At 43.3% G+C, this 24,606-nt stretch overlaps 1 protein-coding gene across 6 annotated transcripts in view; it reads right to left on the bottom strand.

Moving 5' to 3' along the window:
• Nucleotides 1–679: 679 nt before the first annotated feature.
• CHST11 (carbohydrate sulfotransferase 11) overlaps nt 680–24,606 on the bottom strand; it is a 398,541-nt gene continuing 374,614 nt past the window's right edge. For all 6 annotated transcript variants that reach the window (XM_072655793.1, XM_072655797.1, XM_072655791.1 and 3 more), the window contains one exon: nt 680–1,773. In XM_072655793.1, coding sequence (XP_072511894.1) covers nt 919–1,773 — 855 coding nt within the window. In that variant the 3' untranslated portion in view covers nt 680–918. The remainder of the gene's footprint in view (nt 1,774–24,606) is intronic.

Here is a 24,606-nt window from a genome sequence, read left to right as displayed (position 1 = left end):
GGGTCATGAAGTACTTCAACATGAATTAAGATTCTGGAATGCTTTGTTGTCTCGTGGGGAGAACATGGTGGTTTGGACTATGTCTTAACCTTTTGAGTGCATATCTGCAAGAATATCTTTGCAGCTGGAGCTATTTATGCCATCCATTCACATCAAGCAGCAGGCAGAGATACCCATAAGAGGCTGGCCTCTTCCATAGCTTAGATGTAAACCCAGGTTCTAGTATATCCTGTTACATCCAGGTAAGAGGATTCCGTGATCACCCTCCTTGGGTCACAAATATCATTCACATTTCATTCAAGCCAAGGGACCTCCATGCTGCTTAAAGCTCACTCCAAATCTGTCCTTTGCAGAGCTGGGAGGATAATTGCCTCTTTCCCGAGTACACTAGTAACATTTTAATTTCTACTGAAATTTGCAAAATTGTGTTACCGATAAAAGTCATAATTGCTGGTACATATCGACTCTGCTAATGGTTAATACAGAGAAGGCTTAGTGCCCAGAGCTGAGCCCTTAGAATTAAAAGAACTATGAAGGATAGACGTCTTTTGTCAAAACATGAAGATTCTGCTGCCTCTAAAGTGAAATCTATCCAGAGACCATGTTTAAATAACTATAAATAACCCTAATTAGAATTTATGTAATGCACGATTAAATGAAATTCACCAGGACACAATTAGACCTTTGAAAACAGTGATTGCAGTACTCATTTCTAGAACAAGGACACCGCCATCTTGTTACCCCGCAAAGAGAGCTGTCCTTCCCTACAGGAGGATTTTTAAATAATTCAGACTGTGCTGCTCGCAGCACTATCCCCAAAGAAATATTAATTTACAAAATAACCCAATATCCATATATTTATCTTGACAAATAAAAATCTTAAATAAAAGCAGGCATGATTCTCTCTCTTTTCCCTCTTCATTCTAGTTTCAGGTAGCTTGGCACTGAGTAATTGAACATTAAAAAATCCAGTTTGTAGACATCATAGAGCTGTGTTTGGTGCTCCATGCTGATGTTCTGAAAGAACTCTGTGGTCATTTCATCAGTAGTTTTCGTAGACTTTGCATAGGTGGGGAACTTCAGGTAGCTGCTGGCTCCCGCCAACTGGAGGACGTAATTGGAATCATCTTCTAGAGTCTCGTACTTGCCGATGAGGTCGTAATGGATGTGGCAGGGATGGCAGAGGGAGTACACGGTTTGCCAGTGTTCATTGAAAGGTTCTTCTCTCTGGGTGAGCGGGTCGATGAGGTACGCGACAAACTCCTCAAACTTCACGTCATCACCCTTCCGCAAGGCCTCTTGGGTGGCATTCTTCCTTTGGCGCTTGACTATCTTGGTCCCATATCGCTTGTGAAAGGAGGTGTTATACTTCTGGGTAAATTTGTTCCTGTAAGCGGACACCAGCCTCTCAAAGGGCTCACGGACAAACAAGAACTTCATGTAGTTTTTCAAGCGGTGGTTGATTTCTGGGATGCTATATTGGTTGAGGGTCTTCAGGTTGGCTGAGACATGGGCTTCATTGGCAGGGATCTCCATGGGGTCGCTGTATTTCCCCCTCCCAGTCAGCACCATCATGACCCTCTTCCAGTTTGTACAAGCGACTTTGGGCACATAGCAATAGATCAGCTCGTGGTCCTCGTCAACCACCAAGTGCTTGAGGTCGTTAGGGGTCAGGACACGTCTTTTCCTGCTGGTCACGCTATTGGCCCGACATGTGTCTGTGACTTGGTCCCGCCTCATCTGGTGCAGGATGGCGGTGTTGGAGAGCTCCAGCTACACAGGAAACAAAGAGAGGATTGAAGTTTAGTATTATCACTTAGCAAAATACTCAATAACCAGGATTAAAGGGCTAGACAACAGGTAACATTTAGCGAGGTTGAATCCAGACTAAGTCTCCAATATATTCATTCATTCATATTGTCTCTCTCTCTCTCTCTCCCCCTCCCTCTCCCTCTCGCTTTTCTCTCTCTCTCTCTCTCTCTCTCTCTCTCTCTCTCTCTCTCTCTCTCTCTCTCTCTCTCTCTCTCTCTCTCTCTCTCTCTCTCTCTCTCTCTCTCTCTCTCTCTCTCGCCCCATATCTAATTAGCTGACCTGCTTGTTCATTTAAATCCCATCACATCGCTCATCCCTCCCTCCCTCCATTTGGATAGTCACTTCCCCAATCCCATCCCATCATGAACTATTAAAAGCTTCCTGTTTGGTGCCTGTGTCTCCAGCTTTCCCGTCTTTCATCCATTCTGCATGTAGTTCCCAACTGACACTCTCTTTTTTTAAAAAAAAAACCTTTTAAATTATAGTTAATTATGATTTTGATTATCAATTCTAATCTTATTAATTAAATCATTCTTTAATATGATTTTAGCAGCCCCCTAATGCCTCTAGAACAAAACACAGATTCTTCTGTTTTGGTATTTTTAAAAACCCTTCACAGTCTGCTTCTAATTCATCTTAACAGATTTATTCCATGCTTTACCCCTCGTGCACTCTGCATTGCGGCCAAACAGCCCTCCTTGCTGCTCTCCTGCCATGATACTGCATCTCTCAACTCTGCACATGTGCACAGTCCGTCCTCAAGGTCCAGAATGCCCTTCTTACTCATTTCTGCCTTTTGGATTTCCTAGCTCCTTTGCAGGCTCATCTCATTGTAAGCATCTCTCCTGCCCTGTATTTATCTTGTATATATTTTGAAGTTATATAAAATACATGTAACAGATAATAGTGTATATACACACATATATGTGTATACACATACACATACACGTCTATGTATACACACACAGATCTACTGTCTTCCATCAGTAGAATGTAACTCGTTAAGTTCAGGGATGGGTTTATCTGTCTTTGTCTTTCCAGTGTCTAGCGTAGTACCTGGTAAATAACTGATGTTTTATAAATGTTCATTGAATTGATTTCCTTTCTGAAGCACACATGTTGAGAGACATAGAGAATCAGACCCAGATTCCAGAGATGAAGACTTTACCAGTGTGACTCTGGGGTGTGTTTGAACCAGATGACTTCCAAGGTCCCTTCCAGTTCAAATATGTTATGCTCCCTACTGTCTAGGCTTTGATTAGGGCTTCTGGATTTGGACAAACTTCTAGAAAGAGGTCACATTTTTCTACATAACTTGTATGTCTGAGATTTGTCTCGAGGTGGGATTCTGCTCATAGTCATTCATTCAGACAGTCTAAACCATAAGTGGGGAACCTGCAGCCTTGAGGTCACATGTAGCCCTCAGCATCCTCAAATGTGTGCCTTTGATGGAATCTAAACTTCACAGAACAAATCCCTTTAATAATTGTTTTGTAAAACTTGGGCTCAGTCAAAAGGCCATACTTGAGGACCTAGAAGGCCACATGTGGCCTCGAGGCTATAGGTTCCCCACCGCTGGTCTAAACAGTCCTATCCCTCACACATACCATCTATGTGACCCTGGACAAGTCAGAAAGTGTCAGTGTGCATTGGTGAGGGGAATTTGCTTATCAAATGCCACTGAATTCATAGGTTCAGTTTCTACCTCTTTATCTTTAGTGCTAAGTGCTGGGAATTCAAAGACAAAATAATGAACCATCCTTGCTTTCAAAAAACTTCTACTCTATTGAGGATACAAAATATCTACAAGTAAATCAGTAAAACATTATCTACAAAGTAACTTTGAGAGGAAGGTATTGATAGTTAGTAACTGGGAGACACAGGAAAGGTGGAATTTTGTGTGAGAGGTGAGGGGGTCCATTTATGAAAAGGTCCAGCAGTGGGACCTGCAGTATCCTGGATAGGAAGAAACAAGCCCACTAGTTTGACAGGAAGGGAGAGTTACTAAAAAGCAGTAATAAATTACATGAAAAAGATAAGAAAGTCTGGTGGGAGCCATTGTGGATATTTGAGGAGGGCCATGACACAGTCAGAACCTCATTCAAGGGCTTGGTTAGATCCAACTTGATTCAATGTCTGTAGAGTTTGGAAGCCCTGGGCCTGACTGGTGCGCTCCCAGTCCCACATGTGTTTCCAATCGCCTTCTCTCTGGCCTCCCAGGTAAAACTAAGCCTGCAGCCAATTGGAATGTTTCCCCAAGGAGCATAATCAGTCACATTTCATTTCTGGAGAGTGGGGAGGATGATTACCAGGAAATCTTCCTGACTGTTCAGAGACTGGCCCATGTTGAAGCAAAGATTGTACATCCTCCCCAGTACCAGAGGCCTTTGATTTTTAATCCAGATTCATTTGCTGATGCTTCAGATCTAGTGTGAGAGGCTGTACTAGGTCCACAACTGGTCCTGTTCTTATGGGGTTTACACTCTAACTCAGAGAAAGGCCAGAGAACAGATTAACTGTGCTGCCAAGATTAGGGTAAAAGGAGACATGTAGGGAAGATGCTAAAAGGATTAGAAGGAGGGAAGGAAGGTCAAGAAAGGCTTCAGGGAGCCAAGCATAAGCTCCTTCCAGACTGTGCCGCTCTTATCTGGGTGTCTCTAGTGTCTGGGTATCTCTGGTAGGTGCTTAATGTTTGCTTAGTGAACCGAATGGAAGAGGGGGCATCTGACTTGAAGCTTTAATGGAGAGAGGGACTTCAACAGATGAGGAAGAGGAAAGAGGTATCAGTGCCACAGTAGAGAGAGGGCTGTACCTGGGGTTAGGAAGACCTGAATTCAAATCTTTCTTAGATACTTACTAGTGGTGTGACCCTGAGCAAATCACTTAGCTTCTCTGAGGCTGTTTTCTCATCAGTAAAATCAGGTTGAGTCATAGTACCTACCTCCCAGGGCAATGGTGAGGCTAAAAGGAGGGACTGGGTAAGAGCTTTGCAAGTCTTACAGTGATATAGAAATGCCCTCATTGTTACTGATTTTTATCTTCAGGTTGGGGAGGGCATTCATTCCAGGCAGGGGGAAAGAGCTGGCTCAAAGACATAGAGATAGATGTTAGGACATGAAGAAGAAAAGGAGAGTCATTGAGTGCAGATATTACTCTAAAGCAGAAGAGGGGTGAGACAGCTCATGAGGATCCTTGGAAAGTCTTTGAAGTCATAGGCAGAAATATATACTTTGTTTTGATAGGGAGAACCCTCGGAAGTGTTAGAGGAAAGGAGCAGCATAGAGAGGGTGGGGTAGAGAGGAAATGTATATTGGAGGACCTTAAGGGGTGTGGAGGAAAGTACACTGGTCTTAGATTGAGAAGAGTCCTGGATTTGAATTCTGACCTTGATCTCTCTCCTTTCCTCCTGTCTCTGTCTCTGTCTCTGTCTCTGTCTCTGTCTCTGTCTCTCTCCCTCTCTCTCCCTCTCCAGAAGGAGTTTTCCACACGCATGATGTTATGGGTCTGGAACAACCCCAACCAAAACTTTCCAAGGCATTGTGCTAACTGCTGGAAATACAAAGACAGAAAATTGAATCAGTCCCTCCCTAAGGTCAAGCATTTGCTAAAATACCAATTGTGTGCCAGGCATTGGCGGTAGAAAGGCAGAGCACAGTTCACAGAAGTCAGAATAGTACTTTAGACCTTCCAATGCATTCCTTTCCTTGGCCCCTATATACCTATATGCATTCCTTTCTTTGGCCCTTATAACCAGCTTGTGAGATAGAGCTATTACCCATTCTACTTTACAGATGAGGAAAGGAAGGCTCAGATTTGCTAATGAGCACACAGTAGGTGGATGTGAGAGGAAAGATTTGAACTAAGGTCTTCCTGACTCAGGAATGCTAAGACTGAGTAGTGTCTATGTGCAGAGTGAGGCTAGCAGGCACTCGGTAAGGATGGTGTATCATCATAGCTACTGCAGGCCACACTACAGTGAGCAGAAAATTGCCAAAACTCTGTCTGAGCTCTTCTCAAATATGCCGGTAAACAAGTCACGAAATTCATTCCCTTCTCGGAGAGCAAAGCCTCATTAATTTTGTCCCTGCTCAAAATTGGTAATAACTCATTCACAGGATGTGTGGTTTTTACTGAGTCCAAAAGTTAGAAATGAGTAGTGTGAGCCACATTACACTCTAATTCAGGCAAGGGCCAGAAAAAAGGGCTGGACCCAGTGAGAGCCTGGAGATTGGATTAGAATTTAGCCTCTGACATACATTGGCTGTGTGGCCCTGGGTGGGTCATCTCACCTTTAAGAGTCTGTTTCTTCATCTGTAAAATGGAGATTACTTGGTCAACAAACATCTTAGTGTCTACTAGCCAAGGTGGGATAAATCTGCCCAGATCTGTCAGAAATTCAGCAGGTCGGAATTCCCACATGGATTGGCCAATCGTGGCTTCCAAATTTGTTAGGATCCAACCTGTCCTCTGGCAGTCTATTCCATCTGGTGTAGGGTAGAACCCTACATCTCTGTTTTCTTGTCTGTCTGGTGACAGCTGAGCAACCAAAAGCCTGAGCTGCTGCCCATCCCCAGCCCAACCCAGGCCCTTCTCGACCCAAGAGAAAGGCAGCCAAAAAGAAGGGTGGGATGGGTTTGAATGGGCCATCTGGGCAGTTGGATCGTCTTCAGGATTACTAAATGCAGGGGAGGAGTCCTTAAATATCTTTGCCCTGTTTCCTAATTTGGTCCGTGATCCAGGCCTAATTTATCACACAATATAGCCATGGTAGAGAGGCCAGAAATGAGCATGAAAGTGGCCTCTAGGAAGCTGCAGGATGGTTGTACAATGCAGACTGGAGTTGGGGCGTGCAAGGCCTACAAAGGGAAAGGACACTGGCATTTCAGCTCCATACCTGAAGGGTCGTTCTTAGCAATAACAATAGCAATAATGATAGTTACTAAAATTTGCATAGATCTTTAAAGATTGCTGAATATAGGTGATCTCATCAGACCTAGAGGATTACTCAGGTATTATCATTCATTCCCTCTTTACAGATAAGGAAACTGAGGCAAACAGGGCCAAGTGACTTGTGCAGGATCATAAAGCTAGTAAGTGTCTGAGGCCAGATTGGAGCTCAGGAAAATGAATGTTCCTGACTCTGGGCCTGGTGCTCTCTCTACTTTGCCACCAAGAGAAATGCCCAGTGAAGAGTTATCAATGGGCATACTAACTGGCAGATATTTGTGGTGAGAACTATGTTTCAATAAGTAGAGTGTTATTAGAATCTTCTCCCCTCCTCAATCTGACTTCTCATACATAGAAGGATATAGTGGGGAAGGCACTGGGCTTGGCATCAGGAAAACCTGGGCTTGTATCCTGCCTTAGACCCTTACTGCAAATCCCTTCACCTCTTTGAGGCTCAGTTTCCCTACGTGTACAATGAGGAAGATAATGGCATAAACCTCACAGAGTTGTTGCAAAGATCAAATGAAGTCATGTCCAAAATATACTGTGCAAACCTTAAAGCATCTTTATCAATTAACCAATAATTTGTTAATTATCTAATATGTGCCAAGAGCTATCTTGGGCATTGAGGCTACAAAACAAAGAATAAGACAATTCCTCTTCTCAAAGCGTTTGGATTCTATATACCTGTCAGCTCCACCTGTCTCTTCCACAGATTCCTCACCAGTTCTGATCTCTAAGCTTTTGCTCATGCTGTGCTCCCTGTCTGGAATGCCTTTTCACATATCTAAATCTTGCCCATGACAAGTCCCAACTCACCCATGAAGCTTTTTCCTTATCATTTCAGCTATTACCTCTCTGTTCCCAAGGACAGGTATAAGCCTTCAGTTAAATTTATTAAAAATGATAATAATTAATAATAATTTTCAATTAAGAACAATTAATAATTAAATTATGAATAACATTTCTATAAAGCTCTAAGCTTTGCAAAAGTGTTTTACATTTATGGCCATACACATTCTCCACTCTCCTTCCCCCACCCAAAGATTTAAAGTTTCTGGAGGGCAAGAAGCAAGGGATTTTTTAAACCTTTATATCTCCCCAGTTCTGTTCCCATTGAATTGGTTTGATTTGGGAGCACACAATTTAGCATTTAATCACACCCTCTCCTGTTCTGCATTGTTCTCTATGCAATAATGGTCATTGGTCCTGCTTTCCCAACTAGTGTTTGCATCTCTTCCACAGAGGGATAAATACGCATTTATAGAGCACCTACTATGTGCTAGGCAATGGGCTATGAGTGGTGTGTGACATATTTATGTGTTATATATATAAATATAAATTAATATTTAATATTAATTCGGTAAGCCACCGTAAATTGAAATAAATTTGGTTTTAAGAATCCTCAGAGGATGTCATGATTTCCCTTGAGATGCGATGTGATGCTCACAAGTGATAATAGCAACAATGTTTCAGGGAAGGAAATCTATGCTGTGAGCCATTAAGATGCTGCCTTGGCATAAAGCCAGATGCTGGAAGGTCTACTGGCCTTCCCTGCCCCACACTCTCTCCTTTTTACTCTCTCCTCCCCTCTCCCCCACTCTTTGGCACCTTTTAGGGCCCTTTCGCACTCTTAGTGCCCTCTTGAGCCTTTTCGCGCCCTTTCACCCTTCTTTGTGCTCTTTCCTCTTTTCCCCCTTTCCCCCCTTTCTCCTCCTTCTATCTTTCCATCCCCTCTCTCCCCTCCTTTCTCTTTCCCCATTCTTCCCCCCTCTGTCCCCCTCCCCCTCCTCTTCTCCTTCTTTCCCCCCTCCTCCCCACTTGCCTCTCTTTCTCTCTCTGAGTCTCTATCCCTCTCTGTCTCACACACACACACACACACACACACACACACACACACACACACACACACGCACCCCTCTCAGAAGAAGGGGAAAGAAAATTTACTTGGGCCAGTGCTCTGCATGGGCAGTCAGGATTTTCTATCCTCACTAATGCCTAGCATAGTAATGAATGAATATCCTATGAACCAGAAATGGAAGACAGGTCAGAAGAATGGAATATTCTTTTCGTAGGGGCCTCTAGGAGGCACAGTGGAGGGATAGTTGCGAATAACTAAGGAGGATCCGAGTTCCAAACCAGCATCAGATACTTCCTAGCTGTGTGAGCCTGGGTCAACCACTTTCCCTCCTCATGGCTCCATTTCCTGAACTATAAAATGGGGATGATTATAATAGCACCTATCTCCCAGTGTGGTCGTGAGAATCAAAGGAGGTACTTGTAACAGTGGTTAACATAGTGCCTAGCATACAGTAGGTGCTTAATACATGCTTGGTTCCTTTCTTATATTCTTCAGCTTGAACCTGAGAATTAATTTTGTTCATTGGAACTTGGAGATCATTATTGTACATCTTCATAGCACAGATTTCTTTCCCTGAAACGTTGCCATTATCACTTCTGAGCATCATATCACGTCTTAAGGGAAATCATGAAATCCTCTGAAGATTCTTAAAACCAAATTTTTTCAATCTACTGTGGCTTATCAAGTTCAACTATGTCACACCCCACCCATAACACAATGCCTAGTACATAGTAGGTACCATATAGATGCTTATTCCTGCCCCTGCCCCTCTGGAAGGGATGCATACACTTGTTGGGAAAGTAGGACCAATGAGCATCACTGCACAGAGAACAACGCAAAACAGGAGAGTGTGATCAAATGCCAAATTTATAGATAAAGAAACAGGTCTCACAGCTATTCAGTGGAATGATCCAGATTGCAAATGTGGGGTTCCATTTCCAGCCCCCCTAGGAACCTCACCTCCAGCTTTGAGGAGACTGTTCTCAGCCCAGGGCTGGTTGGCAGGCAGGGCTGCCACTTCCAATAGCCTACCTCCTTATTAGCGGACTGATAGCTACCTGAAATGCCCCATCCCATAACTCTACCTCAAAGCAATAAACCACTGTTAAGAAGAGGAAGGGGTTTTCTTTTGGTTCTTTAGGAGCATCTGTGAAAAATAATAGAGCTAACATTTTAAGGTTTTCAAAATGCTTTCCAAATATCTCATTTAATTCTCCCAACAATCCTGGGCTCTCTTATTATCCCCATTTTACAGATGAGGAAGCTGAATCAGACAGAGGTTGAGTGACTCACTCAAGGTCATATAGCTAGTATCTGAGGCTGGATTTGAACTTCAAGTCTTCTTGACTCCAGATCTCTAGCCACTGGACCACCCAGTTGCCTATGCCAATGAAACCACAAGTTCAATACCCATCTCTTTCAAACTAAATAAGACATGGGAGCCATCACCAGTCATCCTAATCTATATCTGGCCACTGAACCCCAGAGGCTCTGGAGGAGAAAGTGAGGCTGGTGACTTTGTACAGCCCTCCCTCACTTCAATTCAATTCACTTACAGTCATGGCATCATCTTCCTCATGTCATGGTCTTCTTCAAGAAAGAAGGACAAACAACACGGAGGACACAGATATTCTAGGATCAAAAGATCATTCCTGGAAGTAACACTCAAGGGTATCTAGTCTATCCTCACTCATTTTGTAGAATAGGACACTGAGGACTGAGGAGAAGAAGGTCCTCTCTGCCTGAAGTCACACAGGGAGTAAATAATAGGGGATTTTCAGAAGACACTTACTTCCATCTCCAGTTGTCTATACTAGTGGTCTCTAAATTGTCTGGATTCTGCAATTCTATCAGTAAAAAAGATCATGGCGCCCTCAGCCCCAATGAGTATGCATTTATTTGTAAATTTTACTGCAGGTTCTGTGATCCTGATAATTATATACATTATAAAATATGAAAATGGAAAAAAAGATGAAATAACATTTTATCCTAGAGTCAATAGGAATCACTGGAGTTTATTGGGTAGGGGAATGATATGTTTGGACTTGCATTTAAAATTAGGAAAAGAAAGACTTGAGGTAAGAGGCTATTGTAATAGATAAGGTAAGAGGTGGTGATGGCCTGAACTAGGGTGAGGACCATGTGAATGGAGAAAAGTGGACTGGTGTTTAAGGGCTATCAAAAAGGTAGAAACAATGAGATTTGGGAGCTGATGAGATATGGGGGGAGAGTGAGGAGTCCAGGATGATGCAAAAGGAATCATCAGGAGTAAGGATGACCAGCAGTGTGCTAGTCCTGGACAGTAGAGAACAGTTAGTTCGGGTTACAAGTGCCCTGAGGAGCTAGTGCCTGGGTCAAAAGTGGGGAAGAGGGGAAATTGGGGAGTGGTGGAGTGGAATGTGTGTGAGAAATTAAGAGTCGGTGTGGGTATGTTAGAGACAAGCCCTATGATTGGCTATTGAAATGAGGGATGGATAGGATACAACCCATCTTCCTACTCTCTGAATGGCTTGTCACAAAATGCCTTGGAGTCAGAACAAAGACCACTTCTTGGGGTTAAACTATGGTGCTCACTTTGAAGGCCAGTGGCTGCAGGACAGTGGAGAAATGACAGGAAGGGGAAAGTGATACTGGTTTAGTTCATGTTAGGAACACTTAATGGTGCAGGAATGGGTTGAGGTTCCCTGAGGATCCTCCATGTTTGCACCCTAGGATAAAATCAGCTCCATCTTACCTTTGCATTTGGTATGGAGAGAGCCAATTTTCACAATACTCCATTTCCATTGGCTAGAGGGCTGGCCACTTTGGTTCTGGCCAATGTGAATGAGTTAGGCCTATAAATCTCTGAGGGTCTGATGCACCTAGGATTCTGAGAGCTTTTCAGAAATCTCTTAAAAGGAAACCAATCAGTAGTGGGCCACCTTCTGCCCCCAAGTGCATTCCGTTGTCTTTCCTTTTCAATCTCAGCTCACAGGATCTGAATTCGCCCAGATATTATTAATACTCTACAATGTGAGGAAATAACTATAATCTAACATCTTTCTCCAATTCACATATTTCCTTAATTACAGAACAGGCTACCCCTAGAATAACAGGTTTGCCATCCGCTGGCAAAACACTTTGGGATCCTTTCTCCCCCCTGTCTTCCTTTGATCTCTCATACATATAAATTATGTTTGACAGGGGCTGGTTTTAGAAAAAACTCAAGCATGATTTACAGGCTCTGGGGCTCTGCTCAGTCATGAGCTCCCACCTCCCCCCCCCCCCATTTTTTCTTCCTTCTTCAGACATCTATTTTTAATTTGTCTTCTTTAAAAGGCAACAGGAATGAGTTTAAGTACCAAATTTAGGGACTGCTTGAAAAAGTCTTTTAAAACTTTACTAGGTCTTTTTTTCCTTTAAGACAGAAAGAAAACCAATTTCTCTTAAACCAAAACAGCCCCTGTGGTGCATGCAAGGAGAAGCAGGCTGCTTCCCCTTTCATTTCCCATCATGCGATGAAATGCCAGGAAACAGAAATCCATGATGAAAAGCAAGCCTGGATTGCTCAGAGTCGGTTGAGGGTGAGGGATGAGGAAGGACTTAATGATTTCATTTGGTCTCATGATTTGTTTTCTTCTCCTTATGGCATGAAATCTGCTCGTATATGAAGCCACCTGCAATAGAGGTGGAAGCAAGGTGGCACCGAGTATGAGATCTAAAGTTAGAGTCTGGGATTTGTGGCCTGGACCTACTACTGACCACAAGTCAGTTAGCCTATCTAGTCTCAGTTTCTTCATAGGCAAAAGGAAAGGGGATCTGAGATCTCTTTCTGAGAAAAGAATTCACGTTTTTACTCTTGAAGTGGACAACAAGGCAGGGAGAGGTTCACCTCCCTACTTCTTCTAGTTAGCATTTCTATAATGCCTACTATGTGCCAGACACTATGCTGAGTGCTCTACAAATATTATTTCTATTTGAGACTTACAACAGGCCTGGGAGGTAAAGGCTATTATTATCCCCCACTTTCCAGATGAGGAAACTGAGGCAAACAGAGGTTAAATAACTTGTCCAAGTTCACACAGCTAATAAGTGTCTGAGGCTGGATATGAACTCAACTCTTCTTGACTCTAAGTTCAGCCATATTACTTAGATGTCTCTAATTCAGTAGTGTCCAGACCACTAATCTCTAACAAAAATGAACAAGTGGCAAGTTGGAATCTGTAATTAAAGCTGCTGACTCTCATCCAGATGAAACTGAAGTACATCCTCTGTTTTACTCAAAGGAGTTCCCATTCAAGTTCCCACAAACCTGGTCAGAGCAAATCAGAGACTTCCCCAACAATTCCATTAGCCTTGATCTACTTTTTACTGTCCTCCTTCCTGCTTGGGAAGGTGATGTTTTGCTAATCTATGAAATGGGAAGGAAGCATGAGCCTTGCTGGATAGTCTAAGACAGCAGGACTTTGAGAGAAGGAGAGGAAGCCGAGAGTTCCAACTTGGGTGGCAGAGCCAGGACTAGGGAAATGAACAAGAAAAAAATGTACCAGGACCCGGAATGACCCAGCCAGATCATGAATAATGGCTGACATTTATATAGCCCTCTACAATTTTCAACAAAGAACTTGCCATATGTTATCTCACGCCTCAGAATGACAGAATCTCTGAGACTGAAGGAACCACAGGACCATCTAAGCTTATTTTGTATTAGGATCTTTTCTCAGAATAATGCTTTTCAATGCTTAAAATCAAATTCATTGAATAAAAAAGAAACTAATTCTGTTGAAACAGTAACATTAAAGTATTTGTAAGACATATTCAACGGATAGGATCCCAGGTTAAGTTCTGATCCAGTTCAACTTGTTCTTGAGAGACAAATGCTTCTTCAGTTTTTACATGAATATCTCTGAGGAGAGACCCCTATCCATGCTACTTTTGGTTAGTTCCCATTCTTAGGGAGACTTTCCTTAAGCCAAGCAGTCTAAGTCTGCTTTTCTGTGACTTCCATCCATTATGTTTATTTCTGCCCCTTGTGACCAAACAGAGCAAGTCTTCTCTTTGAACCTTACAAAAACTCTGGTAAGTAGAGACCACTAGTATTATTCCCATTTCGTAGATGAGCAAACCAAGGTTCAGTAAAGTTGTGACATGCTACTGCTTGGTACAGTATAAACAGCACTACGCTACTATGACTGCATCACGATAGAGACGAGGAAACTGAAGCCTGAGAAGGCTACGTGACTTGGCCAGCACCTCCTTGGGCAGTAAGTAATTAGTGATGATTTGGATCCCTCTCCTGTGACTCCTGTCCTTTGCTCATCTTTGCAGCTTGGCCAAGTGGAGCCAACCTACAACTTAACCCCATTTTTGTGCGTATGTTTCCTGAGGACAAATGGCTTGATGGAGAACAGGGTCAGAATCCAGAGAAGCTTGCCAAATAGCTCTAATAGGAATAGATTTTCCAATTCATCACCTCCCCAAGCAATAAAGAGGACAGTGAAAAGTAGACCAAGGCTAATGGAATTGTTGGGAAGTCTCTGATTTGCTCTGACCAGGAGAGGACAAAGGAGTAGAGCTGAATGCTGGCCAATCCTCTAAGTGCAGTGATCAATCACTGTAGGGGAAAGGGAAAATGACCTTGCTTTTCCAGAATGAAATCCCCAAGGAAATCTACCCCCATTCTGTTCATCAATAGGGCTGAAGAGCAACACCAGCATCGCTTACTTACGATCACAAGAAGGCTGTATGTTATGGTGGAGCTGGGAGAGATGGAGGCTAAATGAGAAAGAGAGCAAAAAGGGAGAACCTGGAGATCACCTGGGCTCTCTCTTCAGTTATTTTCCAGTCATATCTGACACTCTCTGTCACCTCATTTGGGGTTTTCTTTGCAGATATGCTGGAGTGGTTTGCCATTTCCTTCTCCGGCTCATTTTACCAATGAGGAAACTGGGGCAAACAGGGTTAAGTGACTTGCCTGGGATCACTCAGCTAGTACATGTTTGAGGCTGGATTTGAACTCAGGAAGATGATGAATCTTACTGTCTCTGGGTAGGTAGAAAAACTTCAAATCACAAGAGTCAGAGTGTCTGGGGTTCATGTCCCTTGCTCTGCTACCACTGTCTTCATAGGTAACTTAATCTCCCTTTAATTTCCATTTAAACATGAGGAAAATGAAGTATTCCCCTACATGGCTTCACACACCCCAATCTATGATCAATGAGTCAGCTACATATCCCAATTAGTCCAACCCAAAGTTGAAATCAAGACCACTCTATCATACTAGACAAAAGAGTTCTTTGAAAACCTCCAGTGGGGTGGGGGGGAAGAGGGTACCCAGAGAGTGTCAAGCTCTAATTGTTAAGAAGCTTTTCCTTGGTTCTAGGATGCAAACTGCTTGAGAGCAGGCACTTTCATGTTGTGCCACAAATCTTTGCATTCCCTGCATCTCGCACTGTATGACACAGACAGCGTTTAAACATGTTTAATAAATGAATTAAGCAATTAATTAATGATAACAAATTATTATTAACAATAATAATAATTAATTAAGGAATTATGGTTACACTGAATAAACATGACCCCTCCCCAACCTCCTCCTTTTACAGATAAAGAACCCAAAGTCCAGGAAGAGAGAACTGATTGCACACCACTCAGATTCTCCTATTTTTCTAATTTTGGCTTCTATCTCCAATTCAATAGACATTTACTAAGTGCCTGCTATGGACTGGGAACTGTGCTAAGTGTTGGGGGTACAATTAATAAGACAGCCCCTGCCCTCAAGCGGCTTCCGATCACAAGGGGGAGACCACTCACGTCTCTCCTTCTTATCAATTCTCAGGTCCATCTGACATTGTCCACTTCAAAGTGCATGACTCAGGCAGGGTCCTGAGACAACTAACATTTTTCTTTGCTCCCCAAAATGCCAAGTTTTACAGATTTTGTCTCTGAAATATCTCTCCTCTCTTTTCCATTTCCATCCTACTAGTTCAGAACCTCAATTTTTCTCATCTGGACTATTGTAATAGCCTTTGGGCTTCCAGGTTCTGCTTCCATCCTTCATATAGTACAAGTATCTTCCTATATGCATCATCTCTCCCCTTAGAATGTTCCCAGAGAACATGGATTTTGCCCTTTCCCCCCCACTATTTCATGGTTATTATGGCAACATTATCTCCTAGTTCTTTCTCAGTCTCCTTGGCTAGATCTTCACCCAGGTCACACTCACTAACCATTGACATCTCTAAAGATTTTGTTCTGGGCCCTCTTTTTCTTCTCCCTCAACATCATATTGTTTGGGAATCTCATTGGGTAAGAGGGGTTCAATTTTCTTGTCTATACAGATCTATAATCAAGCCCTCATTTCTCTTCTGAGCTCCAGGTTCATATATCCAATTGTCTCTTGGACACCTTCATCCAGAACAGAACTCATCTTTCCCCTAACACTCTCCTGTCTCCCAAACTTCCTTCTTATTGTCAAGGGCATCACCATCCTCCTAGTCCCCCAGACCCACAAGTCCAGTGTCATTATTATGTCCTCACTTGTATTATGTACCCACATTTCTAGTCTGTTGATGAGTCTTATCTATCTTTACAACATCTCTTGGGTACATCTCCTCTCCACTAAGCACAGCTCCCTATTACCTAAAGGATCAAATATATGCTCCTCCATTTGGCATTTAAATTCCATTCACAATCTTGCCCCTTTCCTACCTTTCTAGTTTTCTCATACTCCATACTCCACTCCACACATTCTAACAATCCAACTACATTGGCCCTAAAGGGCAAAACTAGGGGTAATGGTACAAATTACAAAGAGTCAGTTTAGGCTACATGTCAAAAAAAAAAAAAAAACAACCCACCACCACCTTTTACATAATTAAAACTGTCTAAAAAATAGAATGGGATGCCTCTGTAGGCTCCTTGTGAATAGGAATCATTTCATTCTTTGTACTTATAATCCCCTACTTGTATGAAGGATTGGGGTGGGGTGGAATGTACTAACACCTCTGCAGAGAAAATAGCTTTGGCTTCTGTGTATGGTACTTTCCCCATCAGGGTAATTCCCAGTGGATTTGGGGAGAGGAAACTAAGGATGTAGGGAGGTTTGTTCAGTACATATTCTCTACTTTCACCATCCCTTTGTACTAATATCTGATACATAGTAGGTGCTTAATAAGTGTTTATTAATTGACTGACTCAATGGTCATGCATTCCTTCTTTTTGGAGGTCTTCAAGCAGACCCTGGACGACCACTTGTTGGCTGTGCTAATGTGGGCCTTCATTTGGGGTATGGGTGGACTAGACTAGAGGTCTTTTTCAACTCTCCAATTCTGGGACTGTTTAAATCAGTGGAAAGAGGTACCCAGTGCAGCCTGGCTGATGGATTGAAATTCCACATTTCTGAACAACGTCTAATTCAGGGCCTCTGGCACGGTTCCTTGGTAACCAAGGCTGATGGTTTTCTTTGCAGCTCTCCCGCTGCCTCTGGGTCTTGGTAATGGCCTACAGGAGGGAAAGGTGGACCAGGCCTTCGTTAGCTCTCCTCTTTCCTCCCCAGCAGGGCAGTGGCAGCTCTGCTCCGTGAATCCAGTTACTCAGTCCTTCTCTCAATCAGAGCCCTGGAGTTTCTATCGTTTGCCCAGCATGACTCTTTGGGGGATGGGAGGGGGGATAAGTAATGGGAGAGAGGAAGAAAGCACACAGGGAAAGAGATGGGACAAGGGCCTCAGCTGTCTTTCACTTTCATGGTATTCATGAATACCAAATGAGATCACATAGATCAACCTGACCGTCCTTACAATGCCACATAAACGTTAGCTATTCACATTATCCTAGATTTAGAACTGGAGGAAGAAACCTCAGAGGCAACCTCTTCCTTTGACAGACAAGTAAACTGAGGTCTAGGGACTTGCCCGAGATCATAGAGAAAGACGTCTTGAATCCCATGGCCTTGGATTCTGGTGCCAGGAATTTTTCCAAGAGAAGCAGGTTTTGTCAAGGAAACATACTGAAAGTAAAAAGGTTTGTAAAAAAGAGATACCAGAATGGGATGTTGTCTCTTTTCCCTCTTCCCTCCACCTAGTTTCCCTGGAAGTTTCAGTATGGAAACTCCCTCTACCAATGCCAAGCAATAACTCATTGATTAATAAACTCTTAAAGAGCTTCCTGGGTCGCCATAGGGGTTAAATCTGTCTCCTGGGAAAGAAAGCCCTCTCTAGGACATAGAGGACAACTTCCCAGAGTTCTCTGTGTGAAGGAAGAAGGCCATACAGTCATAAGTAAATTGCCTAAAGGTAAAGTTAGTCTTTTTTTTTTTTTTTTAATGAACCAAGTACTATTTTTCTCAGCTATGGCAGGGAAGTTCTGGTAGCCAACACAGAAATTTTTACTTGTTTAATTATGATTGAATCCAAGAAAACAAAGTCTCCCTCCAGGAGACCTAATTTCCTGAGCACAGATTATCTCCCATCTCTGAGCCTCGGTTTCTTCCTCTGTCAATTGAGGAAGTCTCTAAGGTTTCTTCCAATGCACTGAAGTTTCCAAAAGGGGTCGGGGATGGCCCAAGAGTCCCTAGGAGCAGTGGGAAGGACCCAAACAATATTGTGGCTAGTATCGCCAATTTGTAAAAGGCCAGTCCCAGTAATTACAGAGCATGGAGCAGAGCAGAAGGAGTAAGAAGCGAATAGTGATGTGAGAGCACCCCAATTAGTACAGTCTGACTTGTAATTACAAAATCTTGGTTCGTCACATAATTATTATTAGACAGGCATAGAAATGCAATTAGTCATGGAAGTACTCCAATGCTTTCCCCAAGGGTATGTCAGCTCCTCAAGTTAGACTGAGGTACTTTTCCCCCAAAAAGAAGGAACAGGTCGGGGGGATAATGGAGCAGTCTGAGAGTCCCTCCCCAAGGTTGTGGTGGTCCTTAAAAAGATGGTTCAAGTTGGACCAGTTGCTACGTGAACACTTTGTCAAAGGGGAGGTAGCCACAGAAAGTTCATTGGAATAGGATCAGAGACTGAGAGATGGAGGAACCCTTATCTAGCCCAGTGTTGTCATTGTACAGATGAGGAAACTGAGGCCCAGAGCATTTAAGTGACTTACGAATATAATAAGAATATAGATTTAGGGTTGGAAAGGACCCCTCTGATAACTGATTCCAACCCTCTTGTTTTAAAGACAAGGAAACTGAGACCCTGGAAAGCTTAAGGGACTGAGTGTGTGTGTTTGTTCTTTGTTGCCAAAGAAGACCATGCCATCAGAGAAATAATTACATGACTTGCATTTGACTTTGTTTTGAGTGAGGGAGGGCTGTGCAGGTCGCCAGCCTAACTTCTCCTCCAGAGCCTTCTGAGTCCAGTGACCAGATATTCATCAGGATGACTGGAGATGACCCAGGATGAGGCAGTTGGGGTTAAGTGACTTGCCCAAGGTCACACAGCTAGTGAGTGTCAAGCATCTGAGGTGAGATTTGAACTCAGGTCCTCCTGACTCCTGTACTGGTGCTCTATCCACTGCACCACCTAGCTGCCCCAAGGGACTGAGTGACACTGTGCACAGAAAGTGAACCTGGAATAAGAAAGAACAGTCTCAGACATGTACTAGTTGTGTGATCCTGGGCAAATCACTTAACCTGCTTGCCTCAGTTTCCTCCTCTGTAAAATGGGGATAATAGTAGTATCTACTTCCCAGAGTTGTTGTAAGGATCAATGAAAATAATATTGTAAAGCATTTAACGTACTGCCTTTAAACACTATCTAAATGTTAACTATGATTATTATTTTTTCCCCTAAATGATCATATATTTAGACCTGAAAGGGACTTAGAGATCATTTAGACTAATCCTCTCTTTTTACAGGTGGGAGAACTGAGGCCCAGACAAGTCTAGAGAATTGCTTGAAGTCACAGAGTGCTCATCTGTGAAGACAGGAATGGACCAGGTTATAAAGAGCTTTAAATAACCAGTGAATTTGTATTTGATCTTAGAATAACTGTCCTACTTTCAACATTCTGGCTCTTTTGTGATGGGATGTTCTATGATAAAATGCTGACCCTTATCTGGACCTATTTCTTTTCCCTGCCTGGGAGGGAACAAGCATCCCCCTGTCCTTCCTCTCTTTTTGGCAGGTGCTGTGCAACCGATCAACCCTGCTGGAAGTCAATCCTATCCCTTCTGTTTCCATTCGCTTCTGGCACCCACTGGCGCAGGGAGAGACCTTAGCGTGGCCCATCCCAAGGGTCACTGGTGGCTACTTGGAAAGTCAACCAGCAAGGGAGATATGCCCCCGAGCCACAGCAGCAGGCCTATCAGTATTCCAAGTGGCCTCTGCTAACACCAGGTGTCTCCTGATATCCTTCCTCCTTTCACTCTAAACCATAGATGCCCCCGACAGCCACCCTGCAAGAGTACAGGCATGAGCAAGGAGAGTTTGCATCTCTGAATTCCAGTGCCGTCCCCTTCTTAATTATTTCCTATTTATCCTGTACACACCTTGTTTGTACATATTTATTTGCTTATCTCCCCTATTAGACGATGAACTTTTTTTTTGGATACAATCAGGGTTAAGTGACTACTTGTGTGACCATGAGGGAAGACTCCTCTTTTAAGTTACTGATGGGTTGAAGAGGGAGAGGGGAGTTTGCCTAGAGAGAGACAAAATCCCAAGTACTAGGCTCATTGACCCCAGAGAACATTACCATGGGCACAGCATTTCTGCCCAGTTGAGCAGACATGGGAATGCCTAGTCCTCCCCAGTAAGAAGATGACTCTCCTCTACTTCTTATCCTCAACCACAAAGAACCCAGTATTATTTCTCAACTCTTACCACTCGAAAATTATTAATGACCCTACCTCACTCAAAGCTAATGAAATCTGTAAGGAAGTCCTCATGTGGCCTTTGGTTTTCTATGGAGTGGGTTGTACTGTTTTAATTATTGGGAAAGAGTTAGCCCCTGGATCTGTACTTGTTTGCTAGGGAGATTGTCGGTCCAGTTTGTCATCATTAGGTATCTCTTAGATGCATTTCCTGGATCATCAGAGTTGGGGAGAAGGGGGGGGGGAGAGAAAGAGAAGAGATGGGGGGAGAGAGAGAGAGAGAGAGAGAGAGCTTTTATCTGGACCCATTTCTTCAGCATGAGATGAAGGAAGTGGGGTCCAATCGTAATCCAGAGGAACACAAGACTGCTTCAGGAAGGCGGGATGAACATGGAGACCAGATTGCTACTTTGGGATGGATATAAAACATCTGCTGCATCTTAGCTCTTAATAATACTCTGGTCTCTTGTCTGCCTCCGCAATGAGGGGAGGACAGCAGCAGCTGACTAGCTCATCCCACAGCTGGGACCCAGGGTCCCTGCCATGCTTCGTCGAGTGAATATCAGCATCTGGATGGGTAATGGGGAGGGATGAGATTCCAAGCCTGGCAGGGGAAGGGACGTGCCTTGTTCCTGGCCTAAGGTATTTGTCTGAGGTCCTGCTGGAGCTTCCTCTGTCTGGGTGCCTGACATCTAAGAGGCAGATCAGCTGGTAAACACGGGGATATGAGAGTCTCCCATCATGCCACCTTCCCATTTATCATCTTACTTCTGAAATAACAGAAAGAAATATCCCTGTAGCTCACACTTCTAGAAAGCTTGTAAAGTGCTTTCTCTAATATGCCCCCAGAGATAGGTGGCACAGAGATTATTAAACCCACATGAGAGTGGGATGCAGTGAAAAGAAGGTTCTTTTTGGACTCAGAGGACCCAAGTAGAAATGCTGCCTCCCCTGGACTACCGTGTGTGACCTTGGGAAAGTCAAATTTAGGGAGAGAAATTTCCAGTGCCTCTGATTGGAGGAACCATCGGCATATTTCATCCCTGAAAACAACACTGAACTCACAAAAGGAAGACTGGGCTATTTTTTTTTTTTTTGAGGACTGGAGAGTTGGGGTGAGATGGAGCTTAAAATTTCCATTTTATCTCAAAACTGACCCTCATCCTCTAATTCACTCCCAGTGATTTTGCCAATCTTTTAAAATATTCAATACCTACTGTGGCGAACAGCCAAGGGATACTTGTCAACTGTGTGGCATCAGGCTTCTCCTGTGTAAAATGGGTATAATATTTTGTGAATACTTTATAGGTAGGTGGTGCAGGAGGACCTGAGTTCAAATCCAGCTTCATACTAGCTGTGTGACCCTGGACAAGTCACATTAGTCTGCTTGCCTCAGTTTCCTCATCTTAAAATGAGCTGGAGAAGGAAATGGCATAGTACTCCATTATCTTTATCAAGAAAACCTCAAATCAGGGCACAAAGAGTCAAGAGGCAAAATGATGAGACAACAACAATAAATAGCCTACAGGACTTTTTTTCCCAGAGTAGGATTTTAGGATCACAAACCTAGGACTAGAAGGGGTCTCAAAGGTTAATTCCATCCCCTCATTTCACAGAAGATTTAAGTGACATGCCCACAGCAGCTAGTGGTACAGAGGAGAGATTGATGAAACCTCAGAAAGTCCTGAGTTCAAATCCTATCTTCCTCAGAACTTCCAAACTGTGTTAATCTGGACACACTGTTTAACCATAACTGACTTCATTTTCCCCATCTGTAAAATGAGGATGATAGCACTTACCTCCCAGGGTTGTCGTGAGGATAAAGATGAGATAATATTTGTAAATAAATGCTACTTGTTATTGTTATAATAAACAGATGGAAGGTGAACCTTTCAGGTCTGCTGCTTTTTCTGTTCTAGAATGTTCCTTCAGTCTGTATATAGAGGGTTTGTGGCGGAGGGTGGGTGTGGGGGTGCCGACCTATGCTGCCTTTTGGACAACATTGTTGAACAAGGGCATCCCCATAGGGCATGAGCTGCCTCCTGCTGCCTTGACTAATGAACCCTTTGATGCCAGACCCCATTACATGATAGCCCCATCTCCTCCCATTACACGGCACATCTCCCAGAGGATGGAAAGTGGAGACAGCATTGTGTAATGAGGGTACCATTTACCTCAGAGGCAACCCCTCATTGGGCAGGCCTCCCCCATGATGGCTGGAGACAAAGTGAATGCTAGGCAACCATCTCTGGTAAAGGCCGAATGCCAGCTAGGAGAACAACTCCATCCTGGCTCCAGTTCCCATTGATAGGGGCCCCTGATTTTCAAGGTTGTCCTGGATCTTGTTACAGATGTATCTGTCTCACCTGGGGAAGATAAAGAGAGTCCCAGGGAAACTCTATGCCGGGACTTTGAGATACTGCCCCGGACTTGACTGTCATTAGATTTCCTGTTCTTCCAGCACCAATTAGACTGAGGGTTTCTCTTCCAGGTTAGGTAGTCCCATGAGGCCCCAGGATGCTGTGCAAAATGACCTCTCCAACCACCACGGGGTTTCTGGGCTCCCCAGACATGACCATGAAATAATGCTGTGGGCATCCCTACAACCCAGCATCCTCTCTGGCATGCCTTGATTAGTTTCATCTCTCTCTCTCTCTCTCTCTCTCTCTCTCTCTCTCTCTCTGTTTTTGTCTCTATCACTCCCCTGCTCCCTCTCTCTCATCCACTGCTTTTTCTACACCACCACCCACTTCCCTTCAACTGGTCCTTCAAAATCCCCTCCTTTTTCCCTCCCCCACCTTCCTTTTCCCTCTGTTCTGGGTCTACCTCTCTAGTAATTTGAAGAAAGTATTGGGCACAAGGGAACGATATTACCCTCTTTTGCCTTGATAATATGAAGATTGGATTAAATGTCTACAGCTTTGGCTTTTCATGGGACAGGGTCTTGTGCACCATTATGACCACCCTCCATTCCTCTATTTTTTAATTTGGAACAGGGAAAGAAGAATATGATATAACTCAATGCTGTCTGAAAAAAAAACTTGGCCTTCCCAGTTAAAAGGCCACTTGTAAACACAAAGCATTGTATTAAATTTTCAAAGGCATAGGATCTTGCAAATACCTTTCAAAATCATACTCATCTCTAACATTTTAAAGGGTATATTCTTCCCTCCTGCTCTTTGTCTTTTGATAGGTCTTACAGCTACAAGGGACCATAGGGAGCATCTATTGTGTCTTATTTTACTGGAGGAAATGGAAATCCCTAAAGGTACAATGACTTATTCAAGAGGTCACAATGGCAGAAAGAAATAGCAGTGAGATTTGGACCAAGCCTTTTCACTTCAAACTCAATACTTGTTGTCGAGAGGTCATTTGCTCTACCCTCTACTCAAAGCACGACTCTCGTTTACAGCTTCTCTAACTGGTTTCCACTTCAATACTTTCAGTGGCAGGAAACTTACTACCATTTTCTTTTTCTAAAACCTTTCAAAAAAGATATTTATTCAGTTGGTAGGATAGGAACTAGGAACAGTTGGTGCAGATCATTCCCCCCAAACACCTTTTACAATACACAGATTCCATGGTGGAGAGAGGATAGGGGAGAATGGGTATAATACTGGAGGATAATGGTAGTGAGAGTAGGGGTTAACAACCACTTTTCTACCCTTGAAGGCCTTTTCTCCTCCACTCACTAGAGATTTTCAGGCATCCTGTTTCATTGTTGGACAGCACTAACTGGTGTGGAGCTTTCCCACACATTAAGACCACCTGGGCAATTTTGGGCAAGACATTGAATTGAACCTTTGTGGACTCTGGTTTCCTCCTCCATCAATAAAATGAGGGTTTGGATTAGATGACCTTGGAACTCTAATTTATAAATTTATAGCCCTCTAATCCAACCCTTGAAGCACAGATCAGTTAAATGATTTGCCCAGGGTCACGCTGTAAAGTGTCTCAAAGCAGGCTTCAAATTCGAATCTTGCTTGTCCAAGTCTAGTGGCCTTTCCATTAAACCAATGATCCAAAGTCTGACTCAGGATTTCTAGATTTAGAGTTGGAGAGAACCTTAGAGGCTATCAAGTCCAATCCCTTTATTTTATAAAGAAAATGAAGCCAGAGAGGTTCAGAAGCTAGGTGACAAGATTTGAATTCAGACCCTTTGACCTGAAATCCACCAGCATCCCTTCCACGG

Source organism: Notamacropus eugenii, chromosome 3 (assembly GCF_028372415.1).
Source record: "Notamacropus eugenii isolate mMacEug1 chromosome 3, mMacEug1.pri_v2, whole genome shotgun sequence".
Taxonomy (NCBI): domain Eukaryota; kingdom Metazoa; phylum Chordata; class Mammalia; order Diprotodontia; family Macropodidae; genus Notamacropus; species Notamacropus eugenii.
Note: the sequence above shows the minus strand (reverse complement) of the source record. Positions and strands in the feature narration are given on the sequence as shown.